Source organism: Schistocerca gregaria, chromosome 1, assembly GCF_023897955.1.
Source record: "Schistocerca gregaria isolate iqSchGreg1 chromosome 1, iqSchGreg1.2, whole genome shotgun sequence".
NCBI lineage: Eukaryota > Metazoa > Arthropoda > Insecta > Orthoptera > Acrididae > Schistocerca > Schistocerca gregaria.
The window spans coordinates 505,116,746-505,138,292 of NC_064920.1; the positions used below are offsets into that span (position 1 = coordinate 505,116,746).

Below are 21,547 nucleotides of genomic sequence, written 5' to 3' on the forward strand. Positions count from 1 at the left end.
ATAAGATGAACATCAACAAAAGCAAAACAAGGATAATGGAATGTAGTCGAATTAAGTCGGGTGATGCTGAGGGAATTAGATTAGGAAATGAGACACTTAAAGTAGTAAAGGAGTTTTGCTATTTGGGGAGCAAAATAACTGATGATGGTCGAAGTAGAGAAGATATAAAATGTAGACTGGCAATGGGAAGGAAAGCGTTTCTGAAGAAGAGAAATTTGTTAACATCGAGTTTAGATTTAAGTGCCAGGAAGTCGTTTCTGAAAGTATTTGTATGGAGTGTAGCCATGTATGGAAGTGAAACATGGACAATAAATAGTTTGGACAAGAAGAGAATAGAAGCTTTCGAAATGTGGTGATACCGAAGAATGTTGAAGATTAGATGGGTAGATCACGTAACTAATGAGGAGGTTTTGAATAGAATTGGGGAGAAGAGAAGTTTGTGGCACAACGTGACTAGAAGAAGGGATCGGTTGATAGGACATGTCCTGAGGCATCAAGGGATCACAAATTTAGCTCTGGAAGGCAGCGTGGAGGGTAAAAATCGTAGAGGGAGACCAAGAGATGAATACACTAAACAGATTCAGAAGGATGTAGGTTGCAGTAGGTACTGGGAGATGAAGGAGCTTGCACAGGATAGATTAGCATGGAGAGCTGCATCAAACCAGTCTCAGGACTGAAGACCACAACAACAACATGTTGTCAGGCGTTGTCGGTGGGCCACGATAGCAAATATCCTTCAACTTTCCCCACAGAAAGAAATCCGAGGACGTCAGATCCGGTGATCGTGCGGTCCATGGTATGGTGCTTTGACGACGAATCCACCTGTCATGAAATATGCTATTCAGTAGCGCTTCAACCGCACGCGAGCTATGTGTCGGACATCCATCATGTTGGAAGTACATCGCCATTCTGTCAGGCAGTGAAACATCTTGTAGTAACATCGGTAGAACATTACGTAGGAAATCAGCATACATTGCACCATTTAGATTGCCATCGATAAAATGGGGACCAATTATCCTTCCTAGCTTAATGCCGCACCATACATTAACCCGCCAAGATCGCTGATGTTCCACTTGTCGCAGCCATCGTGGATTTTCCGTTGCCCAATAGTGCATATTAAACCGGTTTACGTTACCGCTGTTGGTGAATGACGCTTCGTCGCTAAATAGAACAGGAGCAAAAAATCTGTCATCGTCCCGTAATTTCTCGTGTGCCCAGTGGCAGAACTGTACACGACGTTCAAAGTCGTTGCTATGCAATTCCTGGTGCATAGAAATGTGGTACGGGTCCAATCGATGTTGATGTAGCATTCTCAACACCGACGTTTTTGAGATTCCCAATTCTCGCGCAATTTGTCTGCTACTGAAGTGTGGATTAGTCGCGACAGCAACTAAAACACCTACTTGGGCATCATCATTTGTTGCAGGTCGTGGTTGACGTTTCACATGTGGTTGAACAGTTCCTGTTTCCTTAAATAACGTAACTATCCGGCGAACGGTCCGGACACTTGGATGATGTCGTCCAGGATACAGAGCAGCATACATAGCACACGCCCGTTGGGCATTTTGATCACAATAGCCATACAACGATATCGACCTTTTCCGCAATTGGTGAACGGTCCATTTTAACACGGGTAATGTATCACGAAGCAAATACTGTCCGCACTGGCGGAATGTTACGTGATACCACGTACTTATACGTTTGTGACTATTACAGCGCCATCTATCACAAAGCGAAAAAAGTTGTCCAACTAAAACATTCATATTTCTTTACGCACTGCACGAATATGTAATAAAAATGGGGGTTGCTATTTTAAAAAAAGGAAGTTGATATCCGTTTGACCTGTGGCAGCGCCATCTAGCGAGCCAACCATAGTGGCATCTGGTTTCCCCCTTCAAGGTAGACGAGTTTCGTTCTTTGTAGTTTTTTCGTTTCATGCTTAATTCGTGAGATATTTGGCCCGGTCACTATGAATGGATCACCCTGTATAACAAAATGGTTCAAATGGCTCTGAGCACTATGGGACTTAACATCTTAGGTCATCAGTCCCCTAGAACTTAGAACTATTTAAACCTAACTAACCTAAGGACATCACACACATCCATGCCCGAGGCAGGATTCGAACCTGCGACCGTAGCAGTCGCGCGGCTCCGGAGTGAGCGCCTAGAACCGCGAGACCACCGCGGCCGGCCCCTTTATAAAAGCCGCTGAGTGCAACCGCTTTCCAAATGGAAGGTAACCTGATCATGATGCTTATATTGGTTTCCAGAACATAATTTTGTCTTGAAATCTGGCAGAAAATCCATAGAGATTCTAGTCGTGTGTAAAGTATGCTAGCGGCAAGACACAATCAATGCCTTCTCTGCGCGATAGCAACGGAAATACTATCGACGACAGTGCTGCCAAAACAGAGCTACTAAACACAACCTTCCGAAATTCCTTCCCCGAATAAGACGAAGTAAATATTCCAGAATTCGAATCAAGAACATCTACCAACATGGCTAACTTAGAAGTAGACATCTTCGGAATAGTGAAGCAACTTAAATCATTTAATGAAAGTAAGTCTTCCGGTCCAGATTGTATACCAAATAGGTTCCTTTCAGAGTATGCTGATCCAATAGCTCCATACAACCGTCCGCTCGACGAAAGATCCATATCCAAAGACTGGAATGTTGTACAGGACACAACAGTATTCAAAAAAGGTAGTAGGAGTAACCCACTAAATTACAGGCCCATATCATTAACATCGATTTTGGAACGTATATTGTGTTCGAACATTATGAATTACCTCGAAAAGAACGGCCTATTGACACACAGTCAACACGCATTTAGAAAACAACGATATTCTGAAACACAACTGGCTATTTACAAACACGAAGTGTTGGGTGCTATTGACAAGGAATTTGGAATTGGTTATTTCTGGAAGGCTTATAGTGAAATTGCGTGCTTATGGAATATCATCTCAGTTGCGTTACTGGATTATTGACTTCTGTCAGAGAGGTCACAGTTCGTAGCAATTGACGGAAAGTCGTCGTATAAAACGGAAGAGATTTCTGGCGTTTTCCAAGGTAGTGTTATAAGGCCTCTGCTGTTTCTTATCTGTATAAATGATTTACAAGATAATCTGAGCAGTCGTCTTCGGTTTTTGGAGATGATGCTGTCGTTTATCGTGTAGTAAAGTCATCAGAAGATTAAAACAAATTGCAAAATGATTTAGAAAAGATATCTGCATGGTACGAAAATTGGCAATTGACCCTAAATAATCATAAGTGTGAGGTCACCCACGTGAGTGTTCAAAGGAATCCATGAAACTTCGGTTACACGATAAATCAGTCAAATCTAAAGGCCATAAATTCAACTAAATACCTAGGAATTACAATTACGAACAACTTAAATGGGAAAGAACACCCAGAAAATGTTGTGGGGGAAGGCAAACCAAAGACTGCTTTTTATTGGCAGAACTCTTAGAAAATGTATCAGATCTACTAAAGAGATTGCCTACACTACGCTTGTCCGTCCTCATTTGGAGTAGTGCTACGCGGTATGGGATCCTTACCAGATAGGATTAACGGAGTCCATCGAGAAAGTTCAAAGAAGAGCAGCACGTTTTGTATTATTGCGAAATAGGGGAGAGAGTATCACTGACAGGATTTGGAGTGGATATCATTAAAACAAAGCAGTTTTTCGCTGCGACGAAATCTTCTCACGTAATTGCAATCACCAACTTTCTCCTCAGAACGCGTAAATATTTTGTTGACGCCGACCTACATAGGGAGAAATGATCATCATAATAAAATAAGGGAAATCGGAGCTCGCACCGAAACATATAGATGTTGGTTTTTTCCGCGGTCTGTTCGAGGTTGGTATAAAATCATTGTGAAGGTGGTTCGATGAAATATCTGCCAGGCACCTGAGTGTGATTTGCAGAGTATCCATGTAGATGTGGATGTAGAGGTATTACGGAATAGCTTCGTTAACTCAAACGGGAATCGCTTGAGTGAAGAAGTATCACTTTACGTCCAACAGCATTGAAAAAGTATATAGAGCAGGCATTTGTGACAAGATTGCAGAACGATTCTAAAGTGCACTATGAACCGGGTTAGTTGTTACAGATTTGCACACCAAATGGAATCGTTTTGTCATGGCTAGTTCTCCCAAACATCTCAATAATTCTGACAGATATGACCTCGAAAATAAGAATCGTTCTTGACAGAAATCTTCACAACCTCCCGAAAGGCACTGTTCCTGGTGACGTATCATACTATAGTTCCCAACAACCTGAATTTCTGTGTTATTTTATAGCGAGTATCCCTGGTCCGACCTTACTAGCTGCTTAGCTTTTTCGAACAACTGACTTCAGAATAATCCATTAAAAAAAAAGTCTTCCCGATCGCTTCTTTTTCTTGGAATAGCGATAGCAAAGCAGCAACCGAGTGATTTAACAAGCATTTTCGGGTTACTCGTAAAGGTAGTTACAGCTATCCAATCATATAGAAATTTTCTTGTATGAAAAGAAAAAGAAAGTAGGTAAGCCAGAAGTTTCAATTTCGTGTCTACATCGAGTTCAACGGTCTCTACATTTACCTCCACTGATTATGGAAACACGTAAAAGTGTGCGGCCGGATGAGGATTTAAACCCTGCTCGTCCATAGTGCGAGCCCTGTAGGCAGTCTTAATCAGTGCGCCAATTCATTGGGTTTTCCCTGTGCCATACTTAGTTTGAAATCTGTATTAGTTTCACTCTTTCGTGGTACTGAGTGCACGGAGTGGTATAGGTCGTTTCTTATCCATTTCTCAGCGTTGCCATGTCGTGCTATGAAGATACGAGATAACGAGTGTATACAGTATTTGATTTACGGCGCGAAACTTAAATTTTTGATTCGAAAATGAACAACAGATTTTTAGAAAATAACCTCACTGTCAAGTCACCCTAGAAAAATTGCACGTTTTTTATCACAATTGTCTAGTACGTCGACTTCTTACGGTCTATCGATTCGGCAATTGAGTAAGTAGTAAAGCAAATAATTGTCTGTTTTATTTTAAAATTGTGTCAGTATTTCATATGACCAAACAGTTTATCAACAATGAATCATGACTTATCGAAACCTTGTAATGTACTGCACGATATGTTTGCTGGTGTATAATCTATAGCGGTGTGCGAGTTCTGCAATATCAGCAAAATGAAATTACTTATATTTTCTTTTCGATAAGAAAGTGTAGTGTTGCCTTCATTACTTACCGTCATAAACCCAATATATAGCGGTAGATTTCGTAAATTCCCCGTGGAATAATAAAAATTACGCGGTAGACATACAGGGAAAAAGCGCGCAATAACACATTATTACGTGAGTGGATATGCATTTCGGACATACCGCAACTGCAAGTGAAGTCTATGTCTCCGTCCTAAATACAAACGATAATCTTTTTAAGTTCAAAATATTGATGTGATTTCTCGCTAGTTTAGGCGCACAAGTATGCACTGTAGCCGGCCGCGGTGGTCTCGCGGTTCTAGGCGCGCAGTCCGGAACCGTGCGGCTGCTACGGTCGCAGGTTCGAATCCTGCCTTGGGCATGGATGTGTGTGAGGTCCTAAGGTTAGTTAGGTTTAAGTAGTTCTAAGTTCTAGGGGACTAATGACCGCAGCAGTTGAGTCCCATAGTGCTCAGAGCCATATGCACTGTACTGCAGTGTAAAGTTATAATGACTCTAAAGAAATTTTAGATCCGCAAACTTTGGAAATTTAGTTTCATTCCTCAATACGCAGTTTACAAATTAAGAGATGGGTTCTAGTATCCAGCGGTACAAGTTGCTTACCGAACTCCAAATGAATCGAGCGTATTTTCAGCAATTTTTCATCGCACTCGGTTGCAAAGACATTCTTGGCTAACGCAATGTTGCAGTACTCATCCGTACTTGAGAGAGAGAGAGAGAGAGAGAGAGAGAGAGAGAGAGAGAGAGAGAGAGAGCGCAGCGCATCCGAGACCAGAAAGGCAGGCTGGATGGAGCGCGATATAGAGAGGCGAAAGAGAAGAGAGTGTAGAGAGGAACTGGCCGAAGAAGGGGCGGGCAAACAAGCGGGAATGGAGGGGCTGAAACGAGAGAGATAGTGGGGGAAATGTATCTGGCCTGTGATTGGCTATTCCATGGAGCGCGTTCAGTAGCCCTCCATGGAGTCTACATATCGTATGTAGTATAAAGTCGATAGCCGTCGTTTACAAATTACATTTTATATGTAGTGATAACCATTCTACTTTTATAACATAGGGAAGCAATTATCACAGAAAAAATGAGCGCTAAGGTGAGCTCTGCGCACTGCGTCAAGGGCAGAAATTGTAGTTTTCTGTGTTCTCTTCACTTTTTTTTATCTCCGCGTTCTCTCTCAGACCAGATTAGCGCATTTTAAGATGTGTATGCATTACGACGATAAAAAAATGTGTCTGGGTTTAAGAAAACTTATATAATGCTCCGGAAATTGGCTCCATTATACCATTATTGGCGTGAAGTTAGTGTGACAATTGTAGCACGTGATGATTGACAGAGGTGGGGAATAAACTTTGACAATTTGCAGTACGCTAAAGTATTGTACGTCTCACTCGCTTGAGACTGAACAGTGTGTCGCAAGAACATATTACTGTGCCTGATTACTGAACCAAGTTGGCAGTAACATGAGTTGTGTTGTCTGTTTGTATATAGGCAAACTACTTCTGTATTGAACCTTACGATAGACGTATTTTTCATGGAAACACCCAACAATGATGTACACCTGGAACAGTCAGAATTCTCACAAGAGTAATGGGAACTGTAGTACTGCTAAGTTCCATCCAGTTTCATGTTTCCTGCAAATCTGTATACTATGGTTTACTGCCTGGTAACTACCATCCAACAATGTTTTAGAAACGTATATAAGAATTCTTCAACAAAGGTGAAGCGCGTTCATTTGGCGCCAAGTGATCAGCACTTGTCACCCGAACTATAACGACAAAGCTTTTAGTAGGTTTCAAAATTAGATGCAATAATACATTTTATCACGTGATGAAAAAGTCTATAGATCATTGGACAAAAGACCCTCACTTATGTCTTGCGGGTACGTCACAGTACTAGGGTCACGTGACTCGTGGTCGCCATCTTGCCAGTTTCAGGTTGTTCAGGGTTAGTGACGTCGTGTCCTAACAAAAATTTGTAGTGGTAGCTTGTCACCTTTTCGCAAAGTATGTGACGTTGAAATCGTAATGTATGGTGTAGCAGAGATAGATGCTAACTTCTGATGAGTTGTGCAGCGTGCGTATTTTAATCCACGCCGTTGTTCTTGCGTATCTTTGCTTTACTCTTTCCCTGCTGGCGGCAGATGTCTTTTTAGGCGAGGAAATGGCGGGAGGTCAGAAATGTAACGCAGGCTTAGTGCAAGTGGACTAGTGCCTGTCATTCATCCCCCTAAAGGAGTAACTTTTAAAAACGGTAAGACATTCTGTAAGGCGGTGAACTATTAAGTGTGATGTATGAGCTAGTGCCATCTATTTGAAGTTGCAATGTGTACAACGTGTTGGGTACAAAATAATAATAATAAAAAAAACAACACTGCTGAGCTCTAGCGAGTCGCGATTCGAGTGGTGTCGGGAAGCAAAATAATGTTACTGAAAGTCGCGAGGTGGTGAAATGTGATTCGAAAAACATTTTGACAAACAGTTGATTTACCTTTTTGTTTAATTAGTGCTCATTAACATTAGTCCATTGACAGAAAGAAATTTCAATCCATCGAGTACTGAAATTGTACTTCATTTAGACGGTGAGTACAATGGTGCCTGCGTGTTGTACTGTAAAACATGGTGATACCATAGTGATATTAATTTGACGAACCGTGACAAATTGTAATGTAGAAAATAACATTGTAGGTATCCGCTAACATCATTTGACGCATTGCAAATCAGAACGTCGCATACGACAGTGCTATTATGAAAAAAAGTTTCGTTCACACACACACACACACACACACACACACACACACACACAAAAATAGTCATGTATACATAAGGGCACGCCATCTTGAATAATCAGTAGAATATTATACGTAAGGTGTCACCTAACCAAGTAAACTAGTATACTTTGTTTAAGGTTAAGAGATACCTGACGTCTCCATGGAGGCTGTGATGGGAGAAGCAAATGAACTTCAGCCGGAGGATAATACTACGGCGTCCCGCGATATAGGTAACTGGAAACTTGTCATTTGTTGTATGAGTTGTTGTTTCGTATCTGATCATATAATTTTGTTATTTTGTGCTGATTTTGTATCATATTCCTGTATTTGTGGGTATGCGGTGTTATTGGGGTACTGTGCCCTAGCCGAATGAGATCGCGAAACACGGCGTGTGTCTTCCCTACGTACAGCATTTGTACTAAACTTACTCCTCTTGACGCCCTCGCAGATCATCATACGTACGGTGATACTACGTGTTTAAGTGATGACAAGTGAAGACTACTTTCGAGACGCCGCATTCCGTAGTTTGTCACGCCTGTGTGTGCCGATCTAGCCTTTCTTGGCATGTACCAACCATATAGACCGTTAGCATGATTACAGAGGTGGAAATAGTTTTTGTTTATCTTTTAAGCTCACTAATAGATTCTATAAATAGCTTGTCGTAGAGAAGCATATTACATACCTTTGCAATATAGGCATGCATCTCATTTGCAGTTAGATGGTTGCAAAGCACGAGTAATTATTTAAGAGCAGTTGTGAACCGTTTGTACTCATCAGCTAATAATGTGTAAAATCCTTAACACAGGGAATAGTGAAAGAGTAGGCTTACACCTGCTATTCATCGCTCGTGAACTTACTATGTAAACATGGCCATGTTGTATTATTTTGTTTAATTTTTGCTGTCAATGAAATAGTTAAAAGAGAAGGGACTAGATTACTTAAAGAGTGGTATTATTAAGAATTATGGAAGATCTGTGACTGTGCTACATTCCGTGAAATTTGACTTGAAACTTTTGATACTCGGGTAAATACTGGCCCTATGCTCTACCGGATTGCTATAGCACAGGAGACCCTAACATTCAACGTATATAGTTTAACGAAACAAATTTATTGTTTTGTATTATGTGGCTAGTTGAATTTATTTTTTGTACTGTTTTGTTTTATTTTTCTGTTGTGGGTGTTCTAGATCTCTCAGCTTTTATGAATCGTGTAATTTAACTTTTATAGATTTAGTATTCTGTGTTAACAGCACCTATAAAATAGCTTCAGGACACACAATTCATGTACCCTTTTTTTCCCTAGTGTTACAAGAATTGTCGGGAGCAGATGAAGCCAGTGCTGCTTTGTCCCCACCCGCAGATTGCCCAAATCAGGGAGAACAATCCCTGTCTACATTAATTTCAGTTAGCCTACTACACTTAGTGCATTGTCTTATAAGTTCTGCTTCAGGTCGACAGTGAGCTTTGATTTCTGAGAATGAGTTTGTCTGCAGTGCCCATGCATCAAGAGGATTATTTGATACTAATCATCAGCTTGAAATAGTGGTTTATCGTTAATGGCTGCTGTGTCATCACATTTTTGCTGCAAATGTTCAGTTTTGTTAGTTGGCAGAATCAGTGTTTGTGGTGACAAATTGATCTCTAGCTTAGCTTTAGTTTAAAATGTGGCAGGTTATTTGTTAGTTGAAGTAAACGAATATGAATAGAACACTTGATTGTGGTGACAGATTGACTTGGTGGCTTAGCCTGTTTGAAAAAAAATTACTACGTAAATAATGTTACAGTCTCCTTGTTTACGCCATTTGTCGCATGTTTCCTCAAAGACACAGACTTGGATCGAATATTCCTCTTTATTATTGCTTACAGCAGTCAAGCAACTGCTCCATCACCTATTTTATCACAGGTGAAAGCTGCCTGCAAGAAGGGTTGCAGAAGTGATGTACAAAACAGTTGTCAAATAGCTATCCTTGGCATCCTTTTGTTGTAGAATTTTGAAACATACTCTGAGATCAAACATAATGAGGCATCTTGAACAGAATGACCTCGTCCATGCCAACCAGCATGGATTTTGAAAACATAGATAACGTGAAACTTAACTTATATTTTTCTCACATTACATCCTGAAACTCGTGAATTGAGGCAATCTGGTAAGTGCAGTATATCTTTGTTCTGAAAAGCATTTCGTAACTAGCAGTGTGTAATTCAGATTAGACGTTTTCTTGGTAATTTTCTTATCATCACACACTTAGCTTGCATATGTACGAAAGTGGTGGCAGACAGTCTCCTGCAAATACCTGATGGGTGCCTTGGAGGCATTAGTGAGATGTCCCACTAGTGCCTTTTTTTAGCTTCCACAGTTTATTGTTATAGTGATGTGTATGTAAAATGTTGGGTGGTGACATGATGTCCAGCATTAAAAAGTGGTGTACAACTTGGCACATCAGGCAGTAGCACCACTGTGCCACATCTTGGCTTTGGGATTTTATGTTAGTGCTGATGTGGTGAGCCACTGTAGTATTCATTGTGGTTATTATGAGTCAATCATAAGTGTTACATTAATAATGATAGCTGTAGTTTTGTAAGTGTATTAATTTTTCAAAAGAAATTTGGAAATGAGAAGAATGTCCCTGTGTATGGCATTTCCTAGTAATATCAGTTGCCTTGGGAACAACTGGAGTATGTGGTGCGGATCAGAGCTAGAGAATATGTGCTTGTTAACAATGTTACATTGTACATCCTGCCTCCATTCCAATGAAGGAATTGCTGTGGCTCCAGTCCAGTGAAGGAAATGCACTCGAACACTCCAGTTTCAGTCCATGCCAGTGAATGTAAATGTGTGATAAATGTTTAGTTAACAGTTTGATCTTGTATAACCTGATGTGTAAATTTGCACCATATTTAATGCTTTCTTCTTATTTTAAACAAATTTATTTAGAAAAAGAACTGCAAGGTGAATTCAGAAAACCTTTATTAGCTAATTCTAATTTCTGTCTAGTATTTTGATGTGTATTATGTAAATATATTATAGATCAACTATGGAAAATGCAAGGGGGTTCCAACTGTATAATTTGACAGTGTTATGTAAGTGTCGCCTCGGCTGACACAGTGGGAACTTGGGAACGTAGATTGGGATAGTGCAGTTTTGTGTGACTATATTGCCGGCTGTTGGCATATGGCAGATATCAGTGACTTAGAGAGCTCCGTACAAACATGTTTTGGTGTGTTAAGACCATACTCAACATATTAGGAAAAACAGATCCCCCCACCTGACCGTCCAGATTTATATTTGCCATTGTTTTTCTAATTTATTCACGGAAATTAAAGGGATGGTTCCTGTGAAAATGAAAATGCCTGTGAAAATGACATGGCTGTTTGTACTCCATCCATAATGACCTCATCATCAATGATCTGTTAAACCCATAATTATAGATATTAAAAAGGGCTTTTGTGTGGAATATTCTCTTTATAAATCTGAGATAATAAGGTGAAACATACAGGGATTGAAAGATTATCTACAACTTGTGCAGAAATTAGTCTGCTGTTGTGTCGAAGGACGTAAATGGGAAGCAGTATTCAAGGAGAGTGTAAGATATGGTTGTGGTTAATATCTGATATTATTTAGTCTTCACATATATCCAACAATAAAGAAACCAGAGAGGAGAAATTTGTAAAAGGAGTAGCTCAGGAAGAAGTAGTCAAGACTAAAACTAGCTGGGGACAAGAATTCTGTCAGAAACACCAAAGTACTTGGAAGATCAGTTGAATGGAATGGTAAGTTTCTTAATAAAGAGGCTATAAAATATATACAATTGAAAGGGAAACAAAATTAACCGTATGTGATGTGGGTGGAAATGAGATCAGGGAATGAGACTCTTCAAGTGTACTATTTCTGTTACTTTCACTACAAAATAACTGGTGATAGCTGTAGGAAAGACAATATAAAGTGCTGACTGGGAACAGCCAGAAAAGTTTTCTGAAATAATAATAATAATAATAATAATAAAAAACAACTTTAACATTGAGTTAACTTAGAAGATGCGACAAACTCGCTAAAGAGACAGCTTACATTACACTTGTCTGTCATCTGGAATATTGCTGCACGGTGTGGCATCCTTATGAGGTAGGATTGATGGAGGACATCGAAAAAAGTATAAAGAAGGGCAGCTCGTTTCGTGTTATCGCGCAATAGGGGCGAGTGTCACTGACTTCGCGAGTTTGGGTGGCAGTCACTGAAACAAAGGTGGTTTTCTTTATGAAATTTCAATCACCAACTTCTCTTCCGAATGCGAAAATATTTTGGTGACACCCACCTGCTTAGGAAGAAACAATCATAATAAAATAAGAGAAATCAGAGCTCAAACAGAAAGATTTAGGTGTTCCTTTTCCCCACATGCCATTTGAGAGGGGAATGGTTGGGAAGTAGTATGAAAATGGTTCGATGAACCCTCTGCCAGGCAGTTAAGTGCAGAGTAACCATGTAGATGTAGAGTATAAATTTAAGCCATAGGAATTGTTTCCAATGTGCATTTGTCTGGTGTGTAGCCTTGTATGAAAATGAAATATTGGGCAGTAAGTGCTACAAACTAGTTGGAAGTTGAAGTGCTACAAAATGATGCTGAAGATCAAATAGGTAAATCGGATAACTAATTGGAGGTACTGAAAATCAAACTGAAGAAAACACAAATTTTTTGCTAGAACTTGGCTTACAGAAATTGGTTGTTAGAACACATCTGGAGGCATCAAGTAATCATCAGTTTGGTAATGGAAGGAGGTGGGGAGAGTAAAATCATGGAGGGGGATCAAAGCTTGATCATAGAATGCAGGTGCAAATTGATGTTGGTAACAGTAATTACACAGATAAGGTGTCTTGCACAGGATAAAACTAGAGCTGAAAGCAGAATCAGTCTGTCTTTGGACTGAATAGCACAGCACAGCACTGGTTGAAAAATGGAATGAGAGGGAAATGAAGGAAGACATTCCTTAACTCAGAGAAGAATTGCTTTGACTTGCATGACATTCACTTAAGGAAGATAGATATTTCTGTTATGAAATCTGAACCCTAAATTAACAATTCGAAATATGCACTTAACACCTTGTCAGAATAAGTAATAAGACTTTATAAGTGCAGTACTGCATACATTGTTTGTATTTATAGTTCATCCCACTCTTCTTTCTCATTTAATTCTGCATACTTCTTGGTGCAAGTTTTATGTGATCCTTCATTTGAAATAAACATCTTTAAAAAGTGTATGATCTTATTTACTGATATTTTTTAGTTTGGATCATAAAATTATCTGTTGTTATTGTGTTCTGTTGTATAACAATTTAAAAAAAAATGGTAGGTTTGAAATGGGGAATAAAAACAAAGAATATTTGAGCTCATCTATCACAGTTCAGCATGAAATCAGAATCAAGTGACAACTTCGAATCTGTCATATGCAAAAGTATACTTGAAGGAAAAGCTGTACCATAAAAAAGATGTTTGTCAGAAATTGGATTCTAACCTTTCAAGTGACTAGTCTAATACTAAAAGCATCAATAGGAAAAACACAGCCTGACAAAATATGTGAAGCATCTAGAAGACATGGTCGGATGCTAGTGTAACTTTGAACACACACACACACACACACACACCATTATCGAGTATGTGTACATTATTAAGAGCTGGAATTCTTTGTGACATAAAGGCCACCAGAGTACATTAGTGTGGTTCGTGTTCAGTGTTGTTGCAAGTCCTGATAGAGTATATAAAGCGAGAGACAAATGTTAATGAGGAGTGATAACTGTGAAGGGTGCACAAATGCTGTATGTACCCATGAGGTGGCATTATTAGCATCTGGCAGAGTATGAATGGGCCTTCATTGTGGGTTTCCATTTGTTCTGCTGATGGAATTGTGAAACATCGAGATTTGTGGGTTAGGATGGGAAAGAGTGGCCCAATATTAGACTACATAGATATATGAGGGCAGGCATACTAGTTTTCAAGGTTCCGGTCGCCCACATCTGACCACGACAAGGGAAGATTACCGTATTGTGCACCAAGCACATCACAACCCCCTTCACATCTTCTCGTGCCATCCAAGAACAAGAATGGACTCCTTGCTACATTCTGTGTAGTACCTAGCCATTTATCAGAGCCTAGAACCAGCAGGTTGCAAATTACCCTTCCATGTATAGGTTGCCATTAATACCACAGTGCAAATGGCTGCACGTATATGGTGCTGTGACAGGGAAGCACGGACTGCTGGTGAATGCTATTGGATAGTGCTCAACGATGAGTCTCAGTTCTGCACTACCCCAGATGATTGTTATGATGGTTTGAGGGAGGGGGGGGGGGGGAGGATCCCATTCTTCCAATGTTTTGGAGACGCACTGTGCTATTACCCATGGAGTAATAGTGTGAGGAGCCTTTGGACTTGTTAGCATGTGGCTGGTAGTGGTAGAGGGAACTCCAATGGCACGGTGGTATGCCACAGGATCCTGCATCCTCGTGTGTTACCACTCTTGTGACAGTTTCGTGGTGCCATTTTTTGACCGAATGATACTTGTTCACACATGGCATGTATATATGTGAACTGTCTGTATGATCTTGAGGTACTTTCATGGCCAACAAGGGTCCCAGGTCTGTCCCCGATACAACATGCGGGACCAGCTGGGAAATAAACTCCATCCCAGTGCCTGTATCAGCAATTTCAAGGAGCAGTTAAGACATTTGTGGGCCATCTTGACTCAGGAGAGGACACAACAGGTTTATGATGCCCTTCCCAAATGAATTAGTGCATGTATCCACATTAGAGGGGCTATACTGCCAAGGTACTTGTAAATTTGACTTGTTTTTGGCAAATTTTTGTTGCCATTCCTTTTCTGAGAATGTTTTTACTGCCCATACCTGGCATCAAAACATCTATTATAAAAATACTAAATTTGTTTCATTCATCAAGTTTTATTTAAAATAGTCATTTTTTGAGAGATCTTACTTTGAGGACGGTTGTTCATTGTGCCCAAGTTTCGCAAACACAGGTGTCTTGAGTGTCAGTTGTGCCTAATGATACATGTTACGTATTCTGACAAGTGACTGTGGCATTTACCACTGCCAAAACCTCGTCTATATAGAACAAACACCAACACATGTGAATGTAATGTGGTGCTCCCTTTCATTCTGTTTTTGTAGTTAAGTAACGATCCTCAGCCCATGTTATTGGGTTCTCTAATTAAGATGGTGTTTTGTATTTGATGTTGTGTTATGGCCTCACACATAATTTGATTTCAACTTGGGTGATAATCTCCATTTATGACAATATTCCTACATGGTCATCCACCAGATTACAGATTCATGTTAAAATCTGCATATTGGTATACAAAGCTCGTAACTAATGCTATTAGATTGAGTACCTTTTGTGGGGAAGGAGCAAACGGGCTTTACGGCAAATATTTGGGTTTAAAACAGCAGTTAAGTTACTACAAGAAAGCAAGGTACACAATTAAAATATGCTAATATGATAGTAGGGGGTAAGTGTGAAGCCCTCGAATGATTACACCAAAATCTCCATAACAGTATGGCAAGCGACGGCATTTCTCCCATAGACGTAAAGGTGCTGGGAGCTGAGATTTCTTGAAATGCGGGAATTTTAATTGGAAAGTTATAGAACATATTTCTGTGTATTGTAGTTAACTAGGAACGCTAAGATTTTCTGTGTGTTTCAGGTAGGTAGGGAAGCTAGTATTCATATTTTATATAGATTGAAACTTGAAAAAGTGTTTTCCTTGTGGGAACCAGCTTAAATTTCATTGATGCAGGTAAAACTGCTATTGCTGCCAATCAGATTAATATGGCACTTAGCAGCTTAAAAAATTGTGATGGAAGTAAATCCCTATCATTTTATTGGTAAAATTTAATTTTACCATTTGTGGACCAAAGTTATTTAGAGGCCTACCCATTTTCAGAAGAGGACAAGACCAAACATTGTCCAGCATGAACTCAGAATTATGGAATTCTGAGACAGTGACTCTACTGTGTATCTTATTTGATAAGAATACGGGTTGGAAGCTACACTGAAAACTTAATAAAGGTGCATCTGAGCCTCCAAAAATTTTGAACTGCCTATGCTGCAGATTGTGAGGAACAATTGTACATACCATCTGCATCATTTAATATTCAGGGCCAGGTTCCAAGCCCATGCCATTTGGTGATAGACCATTTTAAATTCCTTACTGTCTGCTAACAGAGTGGTGTTCGAAACACCTTAATACACTGTGGATGAATGTGCTGCAAATTATATCTGTTTGTTGTAAGGATTAGATCACCACTGATTGTAAGTGACCCATATTTATTAGAGTGGTGCTAGAAAGCATACAGGGTTGAAATTTGGATCAATGTCTACTTTCATTAAACATTCTAAGTGAGGTGTGATACACGCTGATGAGGCTGCAAGATGATTTTCTTGGTACTCAAGTTACTTTTGTGGAGCTGATGTGATGCTATACTTTCAACATGGATGAGTGTGTTCACTGTAAAACAGAACTGCTTTGGTGTTGAACACTGGGAAGCACTTAAGATGTAATTTGAAAAGACAGTGGAACAGGTGACAGACAAGAATTGAAATCAGTCTGCTGTAATAACTTGACATTCTGCAAGGAAAGCATCCTTTGCCTGCAGAGCTATTTACTGTGTAGTGTGTACTGTGGGAATATAGGAAAGTGAACAGAAAAAGAAGAGGACAAAATGATATTATCAGCCGTAGAGGGTATAGTATTTATGTGGATGCCACCATGTTTTGGTGAAAATTTTTTATCATTCCCTCTCCAAGCGTCTGTGGGTAAAGCAGTCATGGAATGATAAAAGTTTTGTGTGTGGCTTGATTTTAAGTGGCTTCTTGTGTAAGAAGTAACAGTGAGAAAGCCGATAACTGGTTTGGAAAAATTAGTTTGCTCACATTTCACATACTGCCTCCAGCTGTCTCATAGCAACTTCTGCCCATGTCCTACACAAAGATAAAATGGGAAGACAGTTTAAGATCAATAAGGAACTGGTCGCAGAGGGGGGATCACAGAAACAAACGTAATGTATCTGTTTTGTTCATTGAACTCAAATTCCAGATATTTACTGGATCGGCAGTCTGCTTTTGCTCCTAGAGTGCATGCTCCCACAAACTTCGCCGATCACGTAGGATAACTGGAAATGAAATTAGAACTCTATATTCGTGCACGGGAACACACTTGCAAATTCTTTTAAGCTTACCCAATTGGGAAAGTAACCTTTTTTTTGATCATGGGGGATTACCAACTTGACTTCTAAGGTGTTGACCTCTATAAAACACAACATCCACACCATAGGGCCTATGATTTGCCACGTACACCCATCAAGGGCTACTGCCAGAGCCCTCAATTTCTGAAGCCCTGAACCACTCCATTAAATTATTTTACATACATGTCATTCTTCCAGTGCATTTCAGAATCAAGATATAGGCATTTCAGTGGGCCATTGCCTGCTTCCAAGTAATTGCTCTACTATGTAGAGTGCTGCTTCTGGTTCCTACCAGGACTTTCACAAGTTTCTTTCCAACATATATTGGAAAAACACCTGAAGCGCAGTGTTCTATGCTGTTAAGTCTAAGTTAACTCATCAGGCAGTTTAATGTTCCCTACAAACATGTCTGTGTTGTGAATCATGGTAACTGCCTCCATCGTTTCATGTTTCAAAGGAAAGAGCTCTGATTTGTGTTCTGTCTCTGATCTTAAATACGGTTCTCTTTTCTGCATTAACTTATATTGACAAAAAATATTGTTAATCATGTACACTACAAAAATCATTTCCCAAAAAATACTGAGAGAGCGACAAACTCTCCTCAGAAACTCCGGCCTTCCAAAAACAAATTTATGAGGTCTTTGGTTTCTACAGCATCCCACAAAATGAATAAAATGTAGTGTGTCCAGGAGATTCAGCACTTTCACAGATTGTAGCATGTTAGTATGTTGCTGATAATGTTGTACAAGACACTTGAAATGAAACTGTGTTATAACATCCAAAATTCTTTGTATCAGTGTGCCGAATTTTGCTGGTTGTTTTGGAATGAAAACTAGTTGATTGTTTTGCAGCGAGACACCTTTCAGGTGTTGTTTACGAGAAGTTCCTCTCATCATCTTGCGATAAAACAATATCAGCCAATTGACAGATTGTACTCCTATCATCCAGGCACTTTAGAGATTCTTGAATGTGTACGGTTTTGAAGCGATGTGGATTTGCAGATGGAAGGCAATTTCAGTTTCTCCTGTCTGTAAGCATTATTGGAAGCAGGTACTACACTGTCTTTGCTCAGCTTTCCATCACCAGAACTTTCTTTATAGGGTTCAAGACTTGGTAGGCACAAGTTCGAAACAATGTGAAATTCATACCTATTAAGTATGATATGCTTTTCATACTGTGACATCAAGCCTGCTAAGACGCCATTTGTCCTGTTTGTAAAAACATCTTTGTTTATGGATTTTTCAGTAAACAATTTCAGAACATTCCTCAAACCTATTGACGCAATCAATATGCAAAACAAAATTTTCTATTCTTCTCTCGCTGGAAGTTTATAGAGTCTTTCCTAGATTTATTCATCCACTTAGAGCTATTCATAAAGGGACCCCATAACGTATATGCACAGAACTAAATCCTTTTTTTTTTCAGATAATCATATATCCCAGCTTTCATTTGTTGGTACTTTGTTGTCCCATCACGAGCAATTTGGGGATATGTGCACATGTTTGCATGTTGGTGTAGAGATACAAGAGTAATTGCCAGTGTAGCCAAACAAGCTGACTAAGTTCTATCTTTGGAAAAACTGACACTGCTCAGCTCATACCTGAGAACAAATGGTACTTGATACTCGGTGTAACTGTCTTTTACATACTCACCACAAACACAAAAATTTAAGAAACTTAACTCCCATGATCAAATCATGGCAACAATCTTTCAGAAAGTGACATATCTTGTCACATTTTTGCCTGAGACTGTAACTGCTGATGTCTACTGTGAAATATTACAAAACCTATGAGCTGTTCATAACAATTTGTAGAGATGTGTTATTGCTGCGAATTTGTTCACTCCATGATAATGCACACTGCATCTGGCACACAGGATCTGAAGTAATTCTCTAGGTAGGTAGCTTTGGTATTTATTTTACACATTCCACATCTTGTGCTAAGTGACTCTTGTTTGTTTCCAGAGTTAAGAGAAATTCTTGGGTGGGAAGGTGTTGTAGATAAGTGTTACAGGGATCTGATGCAGCATTTCTGTGGTGATGTGCTTTGTACCTTTACCTTCCAAATATACTGCATCTTTTTTCCCAGTATCCGGTAGCAGAGCTACCTTTATTATCAAATCTGGGGCAGTAATATTTCAGGGTGATAGCCCACAAAGGTCGCTCACTGCAGCGTAAGTAGCCAGCCGGTGCGGCCGTGCGGTTCTAGGCGCTTCAGTCTTGAACCGCGTGACCGCTACGGTTGCATGTTCTAATCCTCCCTCGGGCATGGATGTGAGTGATGTCCTTAGGTTAGTTAGGTTCGAGTTCTAGGGGACTGATGACCACAGATGTTAAGTCCCATAGTGCTCAGAGCCATTTTGCAACATAAGTGGACACTGCTGTCTAAACTGGGAAAGTAACACTATCTGCTAAAACAGCTTAATGAGTTCCCATTCCGGAGAACACGTGATAACTGTGATAAATTTACAGGTAAACTGTCAGATGAAACTAGATTTCACAAAATAGTTTGTGCAAAGTATTTAAATTTATTAGAGGAAGGAAATCTGAAGCAGAAATTATCCTGTGAAGAAATGTTAAATATATCTGTGGTTGTCACAGTTGAAGTGTGGTGCAAAATAAATAAATGTTTGTGACAGTGAAGGAACTGAGTTCTGATGGTCACTAATCCATCTTTACTGAGCATGGTGCCACAATGGTAAGACAATGGTTTGAGCCCCCATCTAGCCAGCCATATTTTTGTCTTCCGTGACTTCTCGAAAACACTATATAGCAAAGCTGGGATGTTAAATGTAACAACAAGTTTACTGTTACCAGTCACCTTGACGGTGGTAACAGTAAACTTGTTGTTTCATTTAAAGTCAATAACAGTCACGGTAAAGCCTAACCTAAAATGTTTGCATTTAAAGCTGGGAAGTTTGCTCCATGACTGATTTCGTTAAGTTCAAGTGTTCATATCTTGTCGGCCAAGTCTGGTATCAGCATCTGCATTAGACTGCCCATAAGTTATTTTCAATAATACTGGCCTTTTATTTGCTGTTGACAGATATAGTGAGATGGAGTTGGAGAGAGCCTGTGCTGAAGTACATCCTTAACACATTGAGGCACAAATATGTCTGTAAGGCTGGTGCCAGTGCATAACACTTGTGTCTGTAAATGAAATTTGTAGAACAAGCAGTGAAAATAAAATAATTACGTATGGCAAGAATAACTGGGATTGGTGGACCTCCCCACTAACCACCAGATTCACACGCATTGGTTATAAAGAAGTTCATAGTAACCTAAAATAAATAGTGCAGAGTAGCCCATGTAGTAGTAGTAGTAGTAGTAGTAGTAGTAGTAGTGCGTGGTGACTTAAGCCTGTCCAGTATCAGTTGGTAAAACATAGCATACATTACCTATACGAAGGCAAGCAGTCCTGTAGATTAATAGTAAACAACTGCCTCTAACAACTAATCCAATAGCTCAAGTGTGGAAAAACATCTTAGACAGGTTTAGTGTGACTATGCTGTTATTATAGGAAGAACAATCACAAAAAGAAAACCATAAAGCAAGTTAGGAGCACATTTAGTGTAGATCTGGCAAACACAACGGTTGTTGATGTTAAATTAAGTCATAAACTAAAATAAGTCATAAACTACTGTCTAGATAAATATGTACCAGACAAAAAAATAAAAAGCTGTAACAATTCGCTGTAGATAAATGGCACCATTCGGAGAATGTTGTAAAAACAAACTACTACACTCTTGTTACAAAAGAGACTACAAGAAGACGGATGTGGCAAAATTAATAGCGAGTTCTGCATCCTTAAGGTCCATGCATGTGACATACATTAATTTTTCAGGCTATGGCAACAAGATTTGTCAGAAAATCTTCGGACATTGTGGTAGTATGTAAAGTCAGTGAACAGAAGCAAAACTTGCTTTTCAATCTCTTGTGGACCCATGTGGTGTTGAAATTGAATGCAACAGACATGAAACAGAAGTATTAAATTTTACATTTAAAGATGTATTTATGGATGAAGTTACTACAATACCATTCTTTGAATGACACACAAACTCTTGAATAAGAGAAATTGATGTTTGTCCTACTCGAAATGAAGTCCCATGCTTCTTGACAGAGCGTAGGGGAACGATGCGCGAGACCTTCACTGCCATACTAGGCAAGGTCCTAATGGAAGTGGTTTGCCGTTGCCTTCCTCCAACGGTAACGGGGAGGGGGGATGATGATGACGACGACGACGACACAGTAATACCCAGTCATCTCGGGGCATGTGAAAATCCCTGACCCTGCCGGAAATCGAACCCAGGACCCCATGCTCGGGAAGTGAGAATG

General features: G+C 39.7%; 1 protein-coding gene across 4 annotated transcripts in view; it reads left to right on the forward strand.

Annotated features, from left to right (window-relative positions):
- The first annotated feature begins 6,855 nt into the window (after positions 1–6,855).
- The window catches only part of LOC126354367 (uncharacterized), a 104,916-nt gene continuing 90,224 nt past the window's right edge, over positions 6,856–21,547 (forward strand). For 2 of the 4 annotated variants that reach the window (XM_050003954.1, XM_050003973.1), the window contains exons 1-2: positions 6,856–7,454; positions 8,109–8,201. In XM_050003954.1, the coding sequence (XP_049859911.1) occupies positions 8,132–8,201 (70 nt within the window). In that variant the 5' untranslated portion in view covers positions 6,856–7,454; positions 8,109–8,131. Of the gene's footprint in view, positions 7,783–8,108; positions 8,202–21,547 lie in introns of all 4 variants that reach the window. The other 2 variants (XM_050003964.1, XM_050003981.1) reach the window with 1 other exon arrangement.